Genomic DNA, 19622 nt, shown 5'->3' on the forward strand with positions numbered 1-19622 from the left:
TATATATATAGCCCCATATTTTATTTGATTTAAAACAGCTGTGCTGATTATTTCAGCTTGATGTCTGACTGTGCAAATCCTGCGAAACGATCAGGATCTTGATTTGATTAWAATAATGATGCTCATCAGAGATGGAGACTAGTGTTTAAATCCTGCAGTATCTGGTGATTTTTCTGTTTGAGATGCAAATGAGACATTTATTGTTGTTGGAGCGTTTGTGACAGGCAGACAATCTTTTTATTGCATGAATCAAAGGAATGTTTTGGAGCTTTAAATCCAGTTTTGGGCTTCGGTCTTGGCAGTAGGTTCAGACCTTCTTGGTTTCAACCCAAAGGCGAGGCCCAGCTGAAAGGCAGAACATGACAATCACAGTTAGCGTTAGCTTCGCTAAAATGACTAATGCATCTTCATCTCCTTCCAGTTGAAAACTTGTTTTTCCACAGCAGCACGTCTTTAAAAAGATTATAGGAGCATAAAAAAGTATTAAACCTTGTGTATAACTATTAGAAATATGAGTTTCATTAAATATGCCACAACTAAAAAAAAATATAATTTTCATTATTTTACTTCATATTACAAGAATTTTTTGGATCAAACTAGTATTCACTATTAGTTGTTTAAGTTTGTCTACCCTATTTTATACGTAGTAAAATTAAATTTTGGATTTATTTATAATTGGTTATTTTCTTTGACACACTTAGTTTGAAATTTAGCAGCTAAAAATGCTACATGCTACACACACGGTGCCTGACAGGTCATAGCTTTTATTTAATTTGGGATAAAATCAAAAAAATTGAAGTTTTTAATATGAATTTCAAATTAGCAGAAGCAAATAGGTCTGCTAACTGTTTCAATGGTAATTAAAAAGCTAATCCGCTAAATGAGAAGCTAGCTCCACTATTGGTGGTTTAGCAAAACCATGACCACTGGACAAATAGTTTTTACTCACCTCACTGAAATAWAAGTTGAAATTGGGTTTACAGATGGAGACGATACTCCTGTGGCACTGATTATTATTTTTAAGCCACATGGACCTGCACACAGGTTCTGGAAAAACAGAGGAAATATCCACCTTTATGAGCTGTAAATCCTCTGCCTCCATCACTGGTTGCTTTGAAATAACATTAAAATTGGCACATTTTCACACAAGAAACCAAAAACCCACTCTTCTCTACTGTGAGTCACTATTTTCACTTCATTTTCCCTGTACCAACAATCATCTCCATGTCAAAGGGACAGAGAGCCACCCCGCCACCCCRTCTCGTCTCCTGGAGTTCGTCCCGGAGCCGTTACTGGCGGGCGTTCTGGGCGGTGTCGGCTTCATGTGCCTGGCGCTGGTCCTGCTGCTCGCCTTGGCCTACGTCATCAGCCGCAAGAGGGARCGACGCCGCAGAGGGAAAAAGGAAGGTAAAATGGCCCACACTCTGGAGACACTCACTTTGATGAATGTCATCATTTATTCAATAAAATATTGAGGCATTTCCTTGTTGTTGTATGAATCATACCCTTCTACATGGATTTGGCTCTCCTCTTGTCCCTTACTCCTCCATCCAGTTGTGAACAATATTGATGTCTTTTACATTGCTTGCTAATTAGGGTAATTTCTCATTAGCAGCTGATAAATGTAAGGGTAATTAAGTTTTGRACAAGCGTGGCTGYCTTAGACCCTTTAATTAGTTCTTGTTAGGGTAGATTATGTTTCTACTCGTTGGTCAGTATGGTTGTGTCCTAATGAGTCAGATACCATTTCACACCTCTCCCCACTTTTCCAGATCCCCCTCCTGCCATCTATAAATGCTCCCCAACCATGTGAGTACCACTTTATCAATTCATTGTCAAGCCTCCCTTTGACCTTTCATTTTGAAAATGTTGAAAATGCCAGCACTTTCCTGTTTCAGCTTGCTCGTCTTTATCTGTTGCAGCTGCTGTTTTGGTATTTCTGACTACAGTTTTCCCACCCCCTCATTCACTCAGTCTTATTTTTACATTCTGTTTCCCCTCCTCTTACATCTTTTTTTYTTCTTTCCCTTACGATTTTCTCCTGTCACCACTACCTCCCCCTCTCTTTCTCACTCTCACAGAAAGACTTCAGGCTCCAGTACTCCAGACAGTTTGTTGAAGAAAAGCCTCCTTCCCACCAGCTCAGTCTATCCCACCACTTCTTCCACCACCTCCTCCTTGCAGACAGACTGTTCCTCCTCCAACACAGAGAATCATCATCATCATCATCGCCATAAGCAGCTCATGTCAAACTGCAGCAGACTTACTAAAACAACCTCTCTGATTTCTCCCTCAATTGAGATGATCGCTAGAGGTCCAGATGGGCGGTTCATGCTCCCACCGTATGCCGATGACACCTTAAGTGTTGGCAGCAGAAAAAATGTAAAGTATGACCAACATTCGAGAGTCAGAAGGTCTGTTTCACTGCACTTGGAAAGGGAGGACAAGAACGAGCTACCGTATGTTCTATCTGTTGATTTCCCACCTCATAAACCCAAAGACGACTCTACGAGTCAGATGTGTGACACGGAGCATCACGACCCATATGTTCCAGACCAGAAGACGACGTATGATCCCGATCTCTGCAGCTTGTACACAAACAGTAGTCTGACCACCGTCAATCAGCACAACAGAGAAATAACTCCTGTATTTCCGGTGCTCCCGCACATCCGATCTGGCTTCGGTCAACCGTACATGACAGCGAGCGCTCTGGTGCTCCAAATGGAACATGAGCGGGAGACGGGGAACTTGAGTCGCTGCCTGAAGCTGGCTCAGGAGAGAGAACAACTGGAGAGAGAGCTCCAGAGATGCTTGCTGGACAGAAACTCGTTCAGAAAAAAAAAGGGGGAAGACGTTGAGCAGTTTGTTTGGAAGTGCAAGAGCAATACTCTGCCCAGCAAGTATCGCCAAGGCAGCAAAGAGAACTCTTTCTCGTCATCTCCTGTCCAGTGGGAAGCCCGTCCTCACGATTCTCACCCAACTTTGATTCCACCCAGAAACCGTCTCAGTTCGCCTTCAACTCCCTTTTACTTTGACAGTTACCCTTCTTCACTCTTTACCGACCAGACTTTTCTCGAACCAGATGAAGCAGATCATTATCCCAGAACTCTCCCACGACCTGCCTCAAAGCACCTGACATATGGAAGACTAGACGCACCACTAAACGGCTTCGAAAGTTCAACCCAATCCAAAATATCAGACATTCAAACAAACCATTYGTCGAACTGCCTCAGCCACAGCAACTCATCGAGCTTAACTTTTCACAGCAATCAATACACCGAAAGATCTAAAATAGATTTCGATGACACAGATTCTCCAAGAGTGGAGGTAATGTTCCCCAAATTTGATGAGAAAGAAGTAAGCGTTGAGATGAGCGTAGATGAGCCAGAGTTTGAGGCGTCTACAACGTGGCCTACGCAACCTTTGTTACACCACAGGATTGCTTCTCATTTGCATCATGGGCGACCACTGACTCAAAGACGCCGGCATGAAGACATAAAAGGGAGCCCTGCTTCTGTGGAAAACATTGATTGGGTTCACCAATCTCGGCGACCCTCAGAACCGGAACTTTGGAGAGCTCGAAGTCGAAGCTCGAAAATCTGGGACCACAAACGACGAAGTCAGAGCCTGAATTTGAGGCAGCAGAAGAAGGAAGGTGCTTTTCTCACACCAGATGCATGGATAGACTCTCTCAGCCAAGAGAACTGCTCTGTTCCATCATCCTATCAACCAGACGCTTCAAGTCCTCATCCAGCAGTCCAAACTACATCTTCCAGTCCTGCTGTTGATCATTTACCTACAAGAAGCGGTCCACAGTGGCTGGTTCCAGACCCTGCTGCGCTCCACCATCATAAGCTGTTAAACAGTGCCTCCCTCTCATCTGGTTCTGCTAATCAGCCAGTCGTCTATCAAGATGTCTCCACGTTCTTACCACCCATCAACAACAACATGGAAGTGGAGGCCGAAGGCTACGAGGGAGTCCCAGAGTCTGGGGGCAGCTACAGCAGCTACGCCAGCAGCGGGCGAGGCAGCATGGAGACGAATAACGGCTCACCTGAAACCGTTGAGGACAAAGATGGTCACCACGTCAGAGCAAGGTAAAGGTTTACAACACATCGACTAAACAAATATTGACATTTTTCACTTTTGTGGTAAAAATCCCAGTAGCTGCTTTATTGTATACTCATTAAAAGGGATAGTTCAGATCTTTTGAGGTARGGTATTGGTCCTGCTCAGATTGCTAATATCTTAAAGTACCTCTGACATGCATATCCTTCAAATACAAAAAGTCTAGGAAAACATCTTTGAATTAAAGAAACTTGGAATAGTACTCATGATTTTACCCATTTTGTTGCATAACTGGCTGATTTTCCTTTGAACTTGGCTTAAAGTGAAACAGGAAGTGACATCAAAGGGGAACACTTTAAGAAAGAAAGCTCCCTGGTCTTTTTGTTGAAACAATAATATTCAAACTCTGATTCTTCATCTTTCTGATAGTGACTCAAAATAAAGAATCATCAGATCCTTCTCTACAGTCTGGGTTGTTGTAGCAATTCTCTCTTTACATGAACACATGCCCCTTTGACATCACTTCCTGTTTCTTCACATGCAACTATCTTAACTGTTCATCTGAGCGGTGTGATTTAAAATTTTTTTGCAATAAATGTTATCTTTCTAAAAGTGCTTTCATTTTTTTTTTTACAAAAATGTGATGTCACAGGCACAATTTTAAGAACGTTATGRCAGTTGATGTGAACACTGTTTTCTAAACCTTTACATCAGCATCCTTTCCTTTGCTGTTCAGTAGAAAAATGATTTGGTTGCAGGAAATACTCCAGGATGCATCAATAGTGCTGTTTAGATTCGTCTTTACACATGGTGTTTCGGTCATGGCCACAGTGATGTTGTGTTTCAATTGCAGCAGAACTCAAAATTGTGTAGTCGGATGCGAGTTGAAAGCATTCCAGTTTGTCAGAATTATTAGGAAAGAGCTTTTTTATTTCTTGCTCTGATGGAATAACGCAACAATAGCGCTTTACGTTGCATTTTGTACGTACAAACGGCTTTAAAACTATGAAATACAACTGAATTAATGTAAAGTAAACACCAAATGAAAACTATTTTTGATCTTGTTTTGAGACTGCTGCACTAAGCAAGAGCAGAATGTTTAGATTAGACAGATTATTTCACTTAGTCTGACCAAATTTTTCAAGTATAGTAAAATAATTTGTCTGTGGAATAAGATGATTGYACTTGGTAAGACTCTTAAAATAAGGAAAATTTCCAGGCAAACCAGATTAATAATCTAAGCATTCTGCTCTTGCTTYGTGTATCAGTCTCAAAACAAGATCAAACGTACTTTTTGACTGGATATAAGCTAAAAATACTTTGTTAGATGGAAACGTTTTGCAGGGTGTGATGACATCACGCAACCGTATGATCGTGTTGCACCGACTTGTTGATATTTTTGACTCATAAGTCAGTACTTCCAACCCCCGGATACAACTGGAACTCGGCATCAGATTGTCTAACCAAAATTTGATTATATACAAAAAAAGGTCAATTTTTGTTTTAATAGATGCTATTCCACATACATTATATTTCAGACAATCTAATTGTCAGGTTAATGTATTTAAGTGTATGGCTTTCTGCTTTTTTATTATTTAAATGACCAATAATGACCAATTATTGCATCTGAATTTAAAGTGCCTGTAATGTGTGTATCCTTAAAATATAAAAAGTCAAAGAAAACATCTTTAAGAAACTTGGCATAAAACACAATTTTACCCATTCTGTCACTCAACTGGGCTCAGCCAGAGTGAAACAGGAAGTGACATTAAAGGGGAACTATTTAAGAAAAACTGTTTTTGTTCATTTAAATATTTGTATTCTTCATCTCTTTGATAGTGACTCAAAAGAATAAAAAACAAACAAACCGTGAAATTAGTCTAGTTTGTAGCTGTTGTAGAAAAACTCTGTACACATGCAGACATTTGTCCTTTGACATCACTTCCTGTTTGTTCACATACAAATATCTCAGCAACTCTTCATCTCAGCTGTGTGAAATTTCTTTTGCAATATTATCTTTCCAAAAATTAACTCATGTTTATTTTAAAAAAATTGATGTCACAGGCACTTTAAGCAGAACTTCCAAAGTAAAAGCTTTAGCAAAGGCAACGCAAATATTCCTTCCTGACAGGAGAAATATATTGTGTCTCTTAAAGCTTTAAATGTTTTGTGTCTGTAGGAGAAATCCCTCTGTGGATGAGAACTATGAGTGGGATGCTGCTGATTTCAACTCACAGCCTGGAGACCATGATGGTAGGAATTTAGTTTCCTCTTCTTCGCGACACTTACATGTAGTCCCTAAAGGGTAAAAAAACCCTCCGTAATATGTGCTTACTATTGATCTGACATTTGTGAACAGATTTCCTTAAACAGATTTAGAAAAAGGTCAAAGCTKATATTAAATAACCAGGCTCTAAATTGTGGAAGTTTTCATATCTCGGGGGTGTTAATCAAACTTACGGAGCACATACGGTTTTTATAAAAWACCATCTGTGGTAAAATACAAAAAAATAAAAATTTCTTCTCACCCACAGGCCTTCTTCCTTCATCAAATCTCCAGAAGCCCGCTGAACGCCGTAGCCTTCCCAGCATGCCGTGCGCCGACAAAGCTCAGAGAAATTCTTCACTCCCGGGGCATCAAAGCAGCCGCTCTGCTGAGCCAGAACCAGAAGCCGTGCTGTTCTGACAGCGCCGGTGTTTCGGCTCATCACACCTGGTGTGTCCTTTCACGTATTGATTCAGATCACTAGGTGACAAAAAGCACATGTGACAGAAAGTCGGCGTTCCTCTGATGAGCAGGGTGTCCTGTTTGTACAGCTGGAATTAAAAACTGTTTTCTGATCTCTTTAGAGGCGGTTTGAYGATCAGGCAGCTGAAGGACTCTCTTGTTTAGTTTGTCAAGTTGACAGATTCATCATCCAGAGATGAGTCAAACCAGAACCATCTTAGTCATCACCTTATTGGCTGTGGATGATTCCAGTAATTAGGTCTCATCAGTCACCTTTAAGTTGGATGAAACAGGTGTTTCTAAATTATAAATGAGTAAGAAAAGTGAATGGAATATTAAAAGGCCTCACTGTTTCTAGAATGTGTAATTGAGGTGTAACAGATGTTGCTTTCATAAAGAAAGCTTACTGGTTTGGATCACTTACAGCCATGGAATGTTAGCAAAATATCTCACAACCGACTGAATGTGATGGCCACCACAGCTAATGGATCTTTGTTTATTTGAAAGATTTCAAGCTAAAATTTGATATCAGATTGGGCAGCACGATGGATCAGTGKTTAGYACTGATGCCTCACAGCAAGAAGGTCCTGGGTTCGATCTCCGGGTCTTTCTGTTTGGAGTTTGCATGTTTGCTCTGGTTTCGCCCACAACTCAAAATTATGTACAATGGGCTGCCTTCAGGCCCAGGCAGGGGCGGGGCCACATATGAAATCTTATTGGCCCCCTGATGTGCCCCTGTCCTCTTACAAGAACAATGGGCCTCATGCAAGAACATGTTCGTATTTTTATCCTAAATTTCTCTTACTTTTGTTCGTACAAAGGATTCGTACGAACTTGTCACGTCAGATTCAACAAACACTTCTATCTTCAGGAAACGTGCGTAAATGAGCTGCGTAAAATTCCACCTGTTCGTATCCAGCTGCTCGTGCACGCGAGAGGAGATTAGCATAATTACCACCCCAAATACACCACATAAGGCTATGATTCCTGCCTCAGATATCAGGAAGTGTCCATTCATGAAAATGACAGCGAAAACTWAAAAGAAAAACTTTACGAGTTCAGAGATTGAAGTCCGTCTATCAGAGATCCAGAAAAGAAAATCTGTCATTTTTAGCAGGTCAGCTGTGGAATAAAAAGAGCTGCTAATAGTATAAACAACTGTGTTAAATCATTTTCATTTATTCAGAAGCCGCAGCGCACCGTAGCAGGGGAGGGAAGGTGTAGCAGGGGAGAGGGGGGTCTCTCTGCGGCTGGCCCCGCACCCGATCCCGGATAGGCGGCGGAAAACGGACGAACGGACAGTTTATATTGTTAGTCTAAATTATTAAATTTAAAATTATAACTCTAATTCAAGCAGAATAGCCTATTGTCAACATAATTATGGAGTGTAATTTATTTTCAACTCAAAATATCTTCAAACTAACGAAATATAAAGTTATTAGGGAGGAAAACCCGTCTGGATAACAGCAGACTGGCTGTTCGTAAAATATACGACAGGTCTGGACCACTCGTAAATTTTGTTCGTATCTGAAAAAAAATCGTAGAATACGAAAACATTGGTGAATGCCACAAATTCTCCTAAATCACTCGTACGCACAATTTAAGAACAAATCTGTGCGTACGAACGGTTCTTGYATGAGGCCCATTSATGGTGGCTGCAGTTCCACTTCCAACCACTAGTGGCGCCAGTGGAAAAGTACATAGGAAAAGTCCAGCATGAAGCAAGCTTACAGAAGTCTTTTTCAATTTGAACCATCCTGCAGAAATTTCTTTTTACAATGATGGGTAGATTTTCTCACATCATGTGTGTTTGACAGTATTTTAAGTACAGTAAAAAAAATCATGTAAAACTGATTAGGAGAATTTACTGTGCAAGCTTTTACAAGTGTTTGAACACATGTGACTGATTAAATGTATAAACCTTACAAAAAACTGGGGATTTGTGTGCAAGGATGAACAAACACTTGGTCCCTCTATGAATATTGTGGCCCCTTGATGGCCCCTTACACTGAAAAATCCTAGATCCGCCACTGGGCCCAGGCCTCCCTTGAAAAAAGAGATCAGTGATCTGAATGGGATTTGCCTGGTTAAACAATGATTTAAAAAATTGTGGTAGTAGATGAGCATCAGCGCTAAAATACATTTTAGTTCACATTTTTTGTTTAAAATGCTGACATGCATGGTAGTGGGTGACAGAAGTCTATAAAGTACTTGAAAAAAATAACTAGGTAAAAGTAAAATTACATGAACAGAAAATGACTGGTAAAAATACGTTTCACTGATGAGAAAACTACTCGTGTAAATGTTATAAAACTGTTCACAAGAATTGGGAAAGTAAAAGTATTTTTACACACACTGTATAACTGCAGTGGAACAAAGCAACTAYCTGTCATCAATATTTCTAAAAGCAAACATTTAGACCAACACCAGTGGAACAGAAGGAATCTTCACAAGCTTCTGACTTCAGACAAAAAATAAATAAACAAATAAAATAAAAATTCATTTCTGCAAACTTTAATTCATGAGGATCACAGTAATTGATTTTCAGTACGTAATTAGATGTTGGATATTGACTTAATATATCTGAGTTTTAAAGAAAAACTGGAGCTTTTTATTCTGAAAGTCATAATCCTTTAGATCAAGTAGTGCGAGACTAAATTAAATACAAAAATCAGACTTTTCTTCTTCGAACAGTGTGAACATAAAGGGCGGGCGGTCAGTGTATCTTTTGGTCATTGGATTCTCATTTTTGAAAAGGGTATTAAAAAACAAGAAACGAGTGGATATTTGATTTTTGTCTTAATACTGAAATAAAAATTAAAATACAAAGTGTTTCTCATTCTTAGTGTCAAAAAGGGATGAACGAAATTTTAAAAATGATTTGAGTTTAATTTTCTGTTTCAGATTAAAAAAAAAGGCTTGTTTGTTCATAATCCATGACAGGTCGTGCCAACTTACGGTCTCCCTACAATAAAGTGTTTCACCACCAGAAGGGGTGCTCACAATATCAAAGTTATTCAATGAACATCCCATTACAAGTAAAAAGCATTGATGTTGACTTCGGTATCAAATATATTTGCCAAGTATTTATTTGGTATCAGATCGATGTCAAAGTCGTAGTACTGCCCACCCCTCACTGAAAGGAAAACTCCGAGGACACAAACTGACGTAAAAAAGCACAGATTTTGTCAAAACTCAGGAGGGAAAAAACTTTCTGCTCACAGAACAACAACTGTACAACACACTAATATAATGAAAGTTGTCATATTTTGCTTTTTATTGAGAGAAATGGAGGTGAAGTGGAGGCAGTAGCTGACATGTATTCAGTAAAAGGCTTTTTTGGCCAAAAGCCACATGAATCACCTCTGCAAAGCCTTTGGTCACAGAGCAACAGTCATCATACCACTCATTTATGGATACATTTATCTGTGTTTTCAGCCTTTTATTTACAGAAATTAGTGTTTCATTTTGCAGAGCTGCCGGGCGAGCGCCCCCTCTGGTGGGGGAATAGATAGTCGTAGAATACAAATAAGCCTTTTCTCGTTTGTCTTAAAGTAATTTTCTTTTTTGCTATCTGAAACAGAAAATGAAACTTTGTTTCCCCTTTTGACACTAAGAATGAGAACTGCTTTGTACAGTCATGGCCAGAAGTTGAGAATGATTCAAGTGTTAATTTTTACAAAGTCTACTGCTTCAGTTTTTATGATGGCAATTTGCATATACTCCAGAATGTTATAAACAGTGATCAGCTTAACATTAATTAATTGCAAAGTCAATATTTGCCTAGAAAATGAACTTTATCCCCCAAAACACATTTCAACTTCATTGCAGCCCTGCCTTAAAAGGACCAGCTAACATCGTTTCAGTGATTGCTCCATTAACACAGGTGTGGGTGTTCATGAGGACAGGGCTGGAGATCAATTCTGTCATGATTAAGTAAGAACGACAGCACTGGACACTTTAAAAAGAGGCTGGTGCTTGGCATCATTGTTTCTCTTCTGTGAACCATGGTTGTCTCTAAAGAAACATGTGCAGTCATCATTGCACTGCACAAAAATGGCCTAACAGGGAAGAGTATCGCAGCTAAAAAGATTGCACCTCAGTCAACAATCTATCGCATCATCAAGAACTTCAAGGAGAGAAGTTCCATTGTTGCCAAAAAGGCTCCAGGGCGCCCAAGAAAGACCAGCAAGCGCCAGGACCGTCTCTTAAAAGTGTTTCAGCTGCGGGRTCGGGCTACCAGCAGTGCAGAGCTCGCTCAGGAATGGCAGCAGGCAGRTGTGAGTGCATCTGCACGCACTGTGAGGCGGAGACTCTTGTATCAAGGCCTGGTCTCAAGGAGGGCAGCAAAGAAGCCACTTCTCTCCAGGAAAAACATCAGGGACAGACTGATATTCTGCCAAAGGYACAGGGATTTGACTGCTGAGGACTGTAGTAAAGTCATTTTCTCTGATGAATCCCCTTTCCAATTGTTTGGGACATCTGGAAAACATCTTGTTCGGAGAAGACGAGGTAAGAGCTACCACCAGTCTTGTCTCATGCCAACTGTAAAGCATCCTGAAACCATTCATGTGGTGGGGTTGCTTCTCAGTCAAGGGAGTCGGCTCTCTCACAGTCTTGCCTAAAAACACAGCCATGAATAAAGAATGGTACCAGAATGTCCTCCAAGAGCAACTTCTCCCAACCGCCCAAGAGCAGTTTGATGAACAATGCCTTTTCCAGCATGATGGAGCACCTTGCCATAAAGCAAAGGTGATAACTAACTGGCTCAGGGAACAAAACAGAGATTTTGSGTCCATGGCCTGGAAACTCCCCAGATCTTAATCCCATTGAAAACTTGTGGTCAATCATCAAGAGACGGGTGGACAAACAAAAACCTAGGAATTCTGACAAAATGCAAGCATTGATTGTGCAAGAATGGACGGCTATCAGTCAGGATTTGGTCCAGAAGGTGATTGAGAGCATGCCAGGGAGAACTGCAGAGGTCCTGAAGAAGTGGGGTGAACACAGCAAATATTGACTTGCTGCATTAACTCATTCTGTCAATAAAAGCTTTTGTTATTCATAATATGATTGCAATTGTATTTCTGTATGTGATGAAAACATCTGACATACACACACGAAAACCAGAGGACAGCAGATCATGTGAAAATATAAAATTTGTGTCATTCTTAAAACTTTTGGCCATGATTGTATTTTAATTTTAATTCCAGTATTTTAAAACAAAAATCAAATGTTCACTCGTTTCTTGTTTTTTAACACCCATTTCAAAAATGAAAATCCAATGACCAAAAGATACACTGACCGCAGACCAGGTCATATACTCTGAATTTGTTTACTTCTGTTCCAGAAGCTGCCTTAATTAAATAAAAAGAAAAAAATCTATAAACCTTACAAAACGTAATGCTTTAAAAAAATGAAACTGCGCCATTCTTGTTTACAAAAGATAAACGTAAATGAGCAATAYGCATTTTATTTTGAATGTAGCTTAGAATGGGATATACGTTCAACTCTTAAATAGTAACATTTGCTTYCAAAAGATGAATTTAAAGTTTGTGTAAAAACCTTTCCAGTTTCCACATTTTTACATAAAACATACCTTTTAATTTATCCCATTWCATTAAAAATACAGTAAAAGGCTAGTTTTAAGGTGTTCAGTTAGCTTTGAGAAAAAGGTGATATATTTGTAGATTTTACTACACATTATCGTTATAATGTGTAGTCTTTGAATGTGTTAACATGCCTAACAATTTAACTTTTGCATAAAATAAATGTAAATTCAATAAATATTCCTGTAATCCTTTTTGCGACATACTTAAACATGTATAAAGTTTAAAACAACTCAAAACCTGTATTCCTGCAGGCAGTCATTTACTGCAGATTTTTGTTATTTTATAGTAAAAATCTTTGGTTTCACAGACCACCTACTCCTGGAGACACATTTGTGTTGCTGAAACATCAAACTTTCTGACAGTTCTGACCTTTTTGGAAATGGAATGTAAAAAAAAAAAAAAACCCAAACAGATGAAGGTATTAAATTATCTGAGCTGCGTCAAACACTCGCTGTTCATTTGGAGCTTTTTACAGAAGAAGTCGGAGCAACGATCATTCTGATGTTCAGCCTCGTTTTATGATCCGGACGTCAGTTATGTGGTGATAACGAGCACATTCGAGTAGTTTAATACCATCCAGTGGTAATCTACATAAAGACAAAACATGAAAACCAGTTTTGGTGGGCATTACGGGGGTCTTTAAGGTTTGCAACTTTTGTCTAAAAAAGGAGAAATGTCAGGATAATGTTTTCCACCTAATGAGGCATCAACTTAATCACATTTGTTTGTTTCAGTTGTTAAACCACAGATTTTTTTCAGGCTAAATTGTTCAGTTTCTGTCCTGAATCTTTAGAATTTAAACATGCTCATCTTTTTTTTCTTTATGAACAATGGAAGGAAAAGAAAACAACAAAAATGTTTTTTCTTTCTGTTGCAGAGGCTTGAGGCTGCCACATTATTTAAGCAAATAATTAACTCAGACCTCCACATCGGGCCGGAGCATTGTGGGGCATCCATCCCATAATTGAAATTCACCCAWACAGGCAGCGTTTAGCACAAATCAATGCAACACTTTAGTGGAAACTTTGCTTTTTCTGCTGCACATAATGAACGCCAGCGCTTCAATTTTACATCTAAAACTCATACTTCATATACATCAAACACAAAAAGGAATGAAAACATTTAATTTTTTAACCACCAAACACACTCGATCAAAGAAATCGTTTTTTGTTGACATTCAGAGCTCCAACGTCAGAAGCTAAATCAAATAGGGGACCTTCAATATATTGCACGTTGAGTGCTTTTAGGGATTCAATCATGAAATGTTGTTGAAGAAAATGAAAAGCACCCAACTGGCTGGTGTCAGTGCAACAGAATCAAACATCTGAAAGGAAACCAGTTTCCAAAGAGAGGCGGACAACAGGAAGGCCTCATAAACATGAGTGTTATACTGCTTCCTATTTCACATATTGTGTGTACTTAAGRGGATTAGCTGCAAAGCGTGCAGCCTTTTATTACGTCCATTAGGCCGTGAATGAATTATTTTTCAAATGCCAGGAAGTGACTCACGGAGCTACAAACTAATCAAAGGTCTCTCAAAAGAAAATATCAGCTCCAAATCAAAAAGAGCAGCCATATGGTGCTCATGTTGCATCCGCAACGTTTTAAACTTAATACGAGGGAATCAATGTGGGGACGAAACTTTCTCTGACTGGCTGCTCTTTTTCATTTTTTTATAACATTCATGTTGATTTCCTTCCATTCTAAAGATTGTAGTAAGAGTACTAAAAGAGACACAAGTCCTCATCCAAGCTAGGCTAATGCCACAGTTTGTTTTTGTGTTATACAGTCATAAATCTATCCCGACCACCCCTAATACTGGTTGTAGACTTACTTAAAAAGAGGAACACGTCAGGCACTCCAGCCACCTAAAAAATGGCTTTAAACAAAAGAATTTTACAGATATTGAGCTAAAATTTGGTGGTGTAGTAGCTGACAGTTATCCTAACTGTAGCTCTAAGAGATCACATTTCAGCTTTGTATTTTATCAGAAACCTTACAAACAAACTTGAACCTAAGGGTGTAAGAAAAATATTGATATACTGAAATATCGCAATRTTTTATTTMCCAATACTGTATCGATTCTCTAAAGCACTGTATCGATTTTAAATTAAGGGTTTCAAATGTAAACTTTCATGCTAGCGGTTCATTTTTGTGTTGTAATTTAGCCTCCGGCCGATAGTTGGAAGCAGTCAGCCAGTCATTTAGCTCTTCCACTCCTGAGGAGCCAGAGATTATAACGTTAGCTCAAACGTTAGCATTGTAAGTAAACATTGGCACTAAGTACCRGAGGTTGAATCTGAGCAGATTAGACTGACACCCGCTGCCTTTAGCTTAACTTTAGTGCAGGATTTAGGCTATTACTGTTGTTTTTATAATACGTTGACATTAAAATCTAAAATATTAAACTGTTTAATGGCACATTTGGCCTAACCATTAAAAACATGGATAAAATAAGAAATATGAAACATATAAAATACATAAGTTTTTTAAAACAAGATTTTTTGGAGAAAAAAATGGTAATATATCACYGTGCTACAGAATTGCAAAATATCGTGATATTTAGCGCACAAAAATGCAACGACAAATATACAGCTTAAACCAGCTTAATGTAAATAAAACCTTCAGAATTTAAAGAAACATGAAATTCTTCTCGTTTGTAGCTGTTGTAGCAAAGCTCTGTAGACATTTCCCCTGTGACATCACTTCCTGTTTGTTCACATGCAAATATTTCAGCAACTGTTCAGCTCAGCGGCATGAAATTTATTTTGCAATATTCTATGTGTTATATTCCCAAAAACACATTCATATTTATTTTTTTAAAAATATATGTCACAGGCACTTTAAAGAAGTTGTCCTTTAATGTTCTGTTGCTATTAGAWAAACAGTGACAATAGCAAGTAAATTAAGAATTGTATTACCCAGAGTGTTTTACAAGCTTGTTTTCAACAAGGAAAAAAAATTGCTCAGCTGCTCTTTTTAAYCCACGTGCAGCTGATTTCACTCACTGATAAAATACTAGTTTCTCATTATAATATAGAAGGTTTATTACTAATTACTGACATTACAACCAGATGAAATAATATAAAGTCATCTATTCTAATCCCTAATCTTAAAAACTGGATATTTTCCCTGACATATACTATAATTGAATCATTTTGGCAYGTATACAATAACTGATGCGCTAATATTAGAATATATGCCGTCAAACTTGCAGCTTTATAGTTTATTCTTTTTATTTTTTTAGCGGCTCTGCCAGGAGAGAGATTGCAGCCTTTTGTGAAGAAGTGTGATACTAAGCTGTAGGTCTGCTGCTTTTCATATTACTTTGTTAAAGGCTTTAAATCCTCCACGTTAATTAACCCCAACTTATTCCCAGCTTTCATGGTCTGATTACCACCAGGCTCTTGTGTCGTACAAAAGCTTTTTAATTGCRTTTACTTCCATCACCCAGGAAGCCATAGTCAGGAACTCACTGCGTTTTAAATGAACTTTGACTTTTGATGAAACTCTGTTTGGTCTGAACAATATTTGTCGTTTCATTTGATCAGAAAAGCAATGCTGGAGCAGCTGGAGCAGCTTTATTTCTGTTAAAGCTCTGCTTTTTGTGTGTTTCAGTTTGGAAATGAACTTGGAGACAACAGGGATGCATACCAACACATATGAGATCTGTTATGATTAAATTCAATAAAACTGACTGAATTTAAGCCATTTTTATGTTTAAGGTCTATTAGCCRTGGCGGCCATCTTGAATTAGGTTGACTCCAAAGTTGTTGATATTTCTTCAGTGCTTACTTTGAGAGTTTCCTTCAAATCCATTCTGTGAGATATTTTGCTGACAACCATTGAAAATATTAAAAACAACACAGACTAAGAGGATTAAACGGCAGTTCTGGTAACTAACTAACTAACATACATACATACTTTACTGGAAGAAAAGTACAAAAACTACCAAGAGAAAATATTCTTTTGAATCAGTGTATGGTTCATTCTTTGTTTTTTTCCCTTTCAAAATAAAACAAAGCAAAATAAAATGTTATTTTTTTTGTATTTTACTTATTTTGTTTTCAAAACCTAAATATGAAAATGTAAAATAGAACTAATAAAAAACCCAGTGATTTGTTTTTGCTTCGCTAAATCCAAAATAAAATACACATTTGTTGATACTTTATATAGCGAGACCAGAAATGACAGAAGTCAAAGAATAAGACTTTATAGTGGCTGAAAAAAAAAACTGCTCAAAAACAACATTTAAGATGTTGGCAATGGCTGCACAAAAACTTTTTCCTGCAGAACTTAGAATTTATATTTATTGATTTATTTTTTGAATATTAAAGTAAATTTGTTTATGTTAAGATTGACTTCCTCTAAATAAAACTGGTTTCAGTGAAAACGTAACGCTCCAGGAGTTCAGGCCGTGAGGATGTTTGCTTCCTCCAGGAAGTAACAAATGGTGCACAAACAAATTACAAAGCTTGTCTTTGCTCTAACCAATAAAACAAAACCAAAAAATAACTGCCTTTTATTCAGTTTTGCTGTTGTAAAACAAACTAAGAAACTAATAAACCATCTGATTATTTGTTTTTCTCGTTTTATTTTGAAGGGTAAAAAAAACATACACGGATTATTTTGAGTACGGAATTTTGCATTAATACTACATGAAATACATTAATTATACTAAAAATTCTGAATAGTAGTTTAAACTGAAAACTCTAAAGGTAAACTGTTTTCTTTATGTTTAACCCTTTACTCTCCATCTGCTGCTTCTTCGTAGTTGACATCATTTTTCAAGCTACTGGTTGTAGAATTACTTAAAAAAGGAACACGTCAGGCACTCCAGTCTGTATTTTTTTAGCATAAACATCATCAGTTTTCTTTAATCTGCTCCTCCAACCACACTTAGTGATGTTAGTGAAGAGAGCCGTTGGCTGCTTCGGCTGAGGGTCGAGGCACGAACACAATTAAAAGTTCACCACTTGTTCTTTCTAAGTGTGGAAGTTTGATGAGTTTTACAACTCAATGGAAAATCCATGTTTGGTAAACCAGTGACAGCAGTGACCTGCATTAACTGATGCTTAAAATTAAATATTTTTTTTTATCAACAAGGTGATTCTGACAATAAAAAAACAAGCAAAGAGCCATTTTCACTTTTAGACGTCCTTGTTCCGTTTAACCTGGCAGACACTATTAATTATTTTTGTTTTTCTCTCTCCACACAGCAATTTGTTTCGCATTAAAGAAAGCATACGTAGAACAATTAGAGCTCGCTGCCGTCGACAAGCTCCACTATTATCTCCAGCCAGGTGTAAAATCAGCCTGATTATGAGGCAAAATTGCAATGGAAATCCTGGCTGGATGTGGAGAATTCAAAGTTGGAGACCTAAATGTTTTTTTTTCTAATTCGTCTATCTGCACATCCAGCTCCGAGTCTGAGAGGCGAGAATTCACAACATGCCGGTGAAGTTAATTACCTCACAGCAGAACGGGGAATAATAGCATCAGGGGAGAGGAGGACTTTTCTTCTTGTGTTGGTTTTATTGTACAGCAGAATCTCTCTTAACCCTTATTTCACTTTAATTAGGTCTTTGCCCAGGAGACGGCCTTTTTTCTGCTTTAACATCTGTGTTGTAGTTATCCCAGAGGCAATAACCTCACAGAGGCTTTCTTAGTCTCTGTTCACACAGAATTGATGACCTTATTATTTATTATAATGGCTGTTTTTTTTTTTTTTCGTCTTTCAGAATCCAGAAAAAACTTAATTTTTCACAAACTGGTGTCCAGATTGATTCATGACAACTTCCTGTTTGCTTAATTACCTGAGAAAGTAAAGTTGTAGATAAGAGTTTTAGCTGAAATGAAGACTTATTTTTTACTCTAGTTTGAAGAAAAATCTATTTAACTCACTTAAAAACAAACTTTATGCCGTGTACTTTTGTAAATAAATGTGATTTTTCTTATTTAGTCAAAGTTAAAGTTGCAGCTGTAATTCTGTTTATAATAACTCATTTCAGCTCAGTTAAATGAAAAAAAATGTTTTTTTTAGAACAATCAGTTTATTTGAACAGCTACTTTTTATATTCACATTGCTTAAAAACACCTCAGATGTTCAGATTTTAATGATTGTTTATGTATTTTTCATTTAAATTCATGTTTATTTAATGAGAAAAACAGTTTTGTAAAAATTTGTTGATTTGTTTATTTTATTGCCTCCTCAGTCCTTTTAAATAAAAATCAATGAAAGCCTAAATGCGCATCAGTATTTAGTTATTTCTAGTTTTTTCCTTTTAATTGCTTGACATGCATTTTTAAAAAACATTTATCAGTAAAATAATTAATATTCCTGTTTTATCACGCTGAACATTTCACATTTAAACAAATGGAACTTTGTTTATCTTTAGCTGCTGAGAAGTGGAGTTAATGTGAGCAGATGGAGACGCTCACCAGCATGGAAATGAGTTTTTAACGTTTGTTTCGACAACAAACATGTTGAAGTTGGCTTTATAATTTAAAGTTGAGATTTTTAAAGCAAGAAATGGTGGAGGAGTTGTTATTAAAAATGTTTTATTTAAAGCTGAATTCTGAGGATCTGAACAAACACTAAATCTTAACATTTTAGGAGATTTTTAAAATAAACTTTACATTATTTGGTCATTGCAGCAGAAATGTGTTTCTTCCAAAAGCGACCTTGTTACATGGATAAAATTATGGTTTCTTGTGAAAAACTAAAATGTATAAAATAAAATTTCCAGACTAAGTTTGGGTTAAAGTGGCAACAATCCACACTGGTCACCATCAACATTAATTAAAAATACTAGATTATTGTTTGAATCTTCTCAAATTAAGTGAAGTAATCTTGTAAGACTTCTTAAAATAAATAAATTCCAGGCTAATTAAAGTAAAGGCTGCTCTTACTGATTATATCGATCTGTAAACAACAACACCTTTCAGCTGATAWAAGACAGTCAGACTTGGTGAAGTGGACAGTTTTTGCAGTAAGAATGTTGCGTTTGTAAAGATCTCATGGAGATGTGTTTCTTAGTGTCCGAGTCCTGACAGAAAAAAAAATTGGTGCTAATGATAACTGGTTGAACTGGTTGAATAAGTTTTTGTTTATTTCTAAAGCAGGGGTGGGCAATCCTGGTCCTGGAGGGCCGCAGCCTTGCATGTTTTACTTGCGTCTCTGCTCCAACGCACCTGCTATGAATGAATAGATG

The 19622-nt window shown here is 37.6% G+C and overlaps 1 protein-coding gene and 1 long non-coding RNA gene across 4 annotated transcripts in view; one reads left to right on the top strand and one right to left on the bottom strand.

Moving 5' to 3' along the window:
- Positions 1-18604, top strand: part of igsf9a (immunoglobulin superfamily, member 9a) — a 76840-nt gene extending 58236 nt beyond the window's left edge. The window contains exons 17-22 of one of the 3 annotated variants that reach the window (XM_014002452.1): positions 1234-1407; positions 1773-1809; positions 2082-4097; positions 6248-6321; positions 6603-6784; positions 17628-18604. In XM_014002452.1, the coding sequence (XP_013857906.1) occupies positions 1234-1407; positions 1773-1809; positions 2082-4097; positions 6248-6321; positions 6603-6754 (2453 nt within the window). In that variant the 3' untranslated portion in view covers positions 6755-6784; positions 17628-18604. The other 2 variants (XM_014002451.1, XM_014002450.1) reach the window with 2 other exon arrangements.
- The window catches only part of LOC106513568 (uncharacterized), a 201579-nt gene continuing 188704 nt past the window's right edge, over positions 6748-19622 (bottom strand). The window contains exon 5 of the long non-coding RNA XR_001309802.1: positions 6748-6814. This is a non-coding gene — a long non-coding RNA (uncharacterized LOC106513568). The remainder of the gene's footprint in view (positions 6815-19622) is intronic.

The sequence above is a fragment of the Austrofundulus limnaeus genome, unplaced genomic scaffold, assembly GCF_001266775.1.
Source record: "Austrofundulus limnaeus strain Quisiro unplaced genomic scaffold, Austrofundulus_limnaeus-1.0 Scaffold13, whole genome shotgun sequence".
In the NCBI taxonomy this organism is placed as follows: domain Eukaryota; kingdom Metazoa; phylum Chordata; class Actinopteri; order Cyprinodontiformes; family Rivulidae; genus Austrofundulus; species Austrofundulus limnaeus.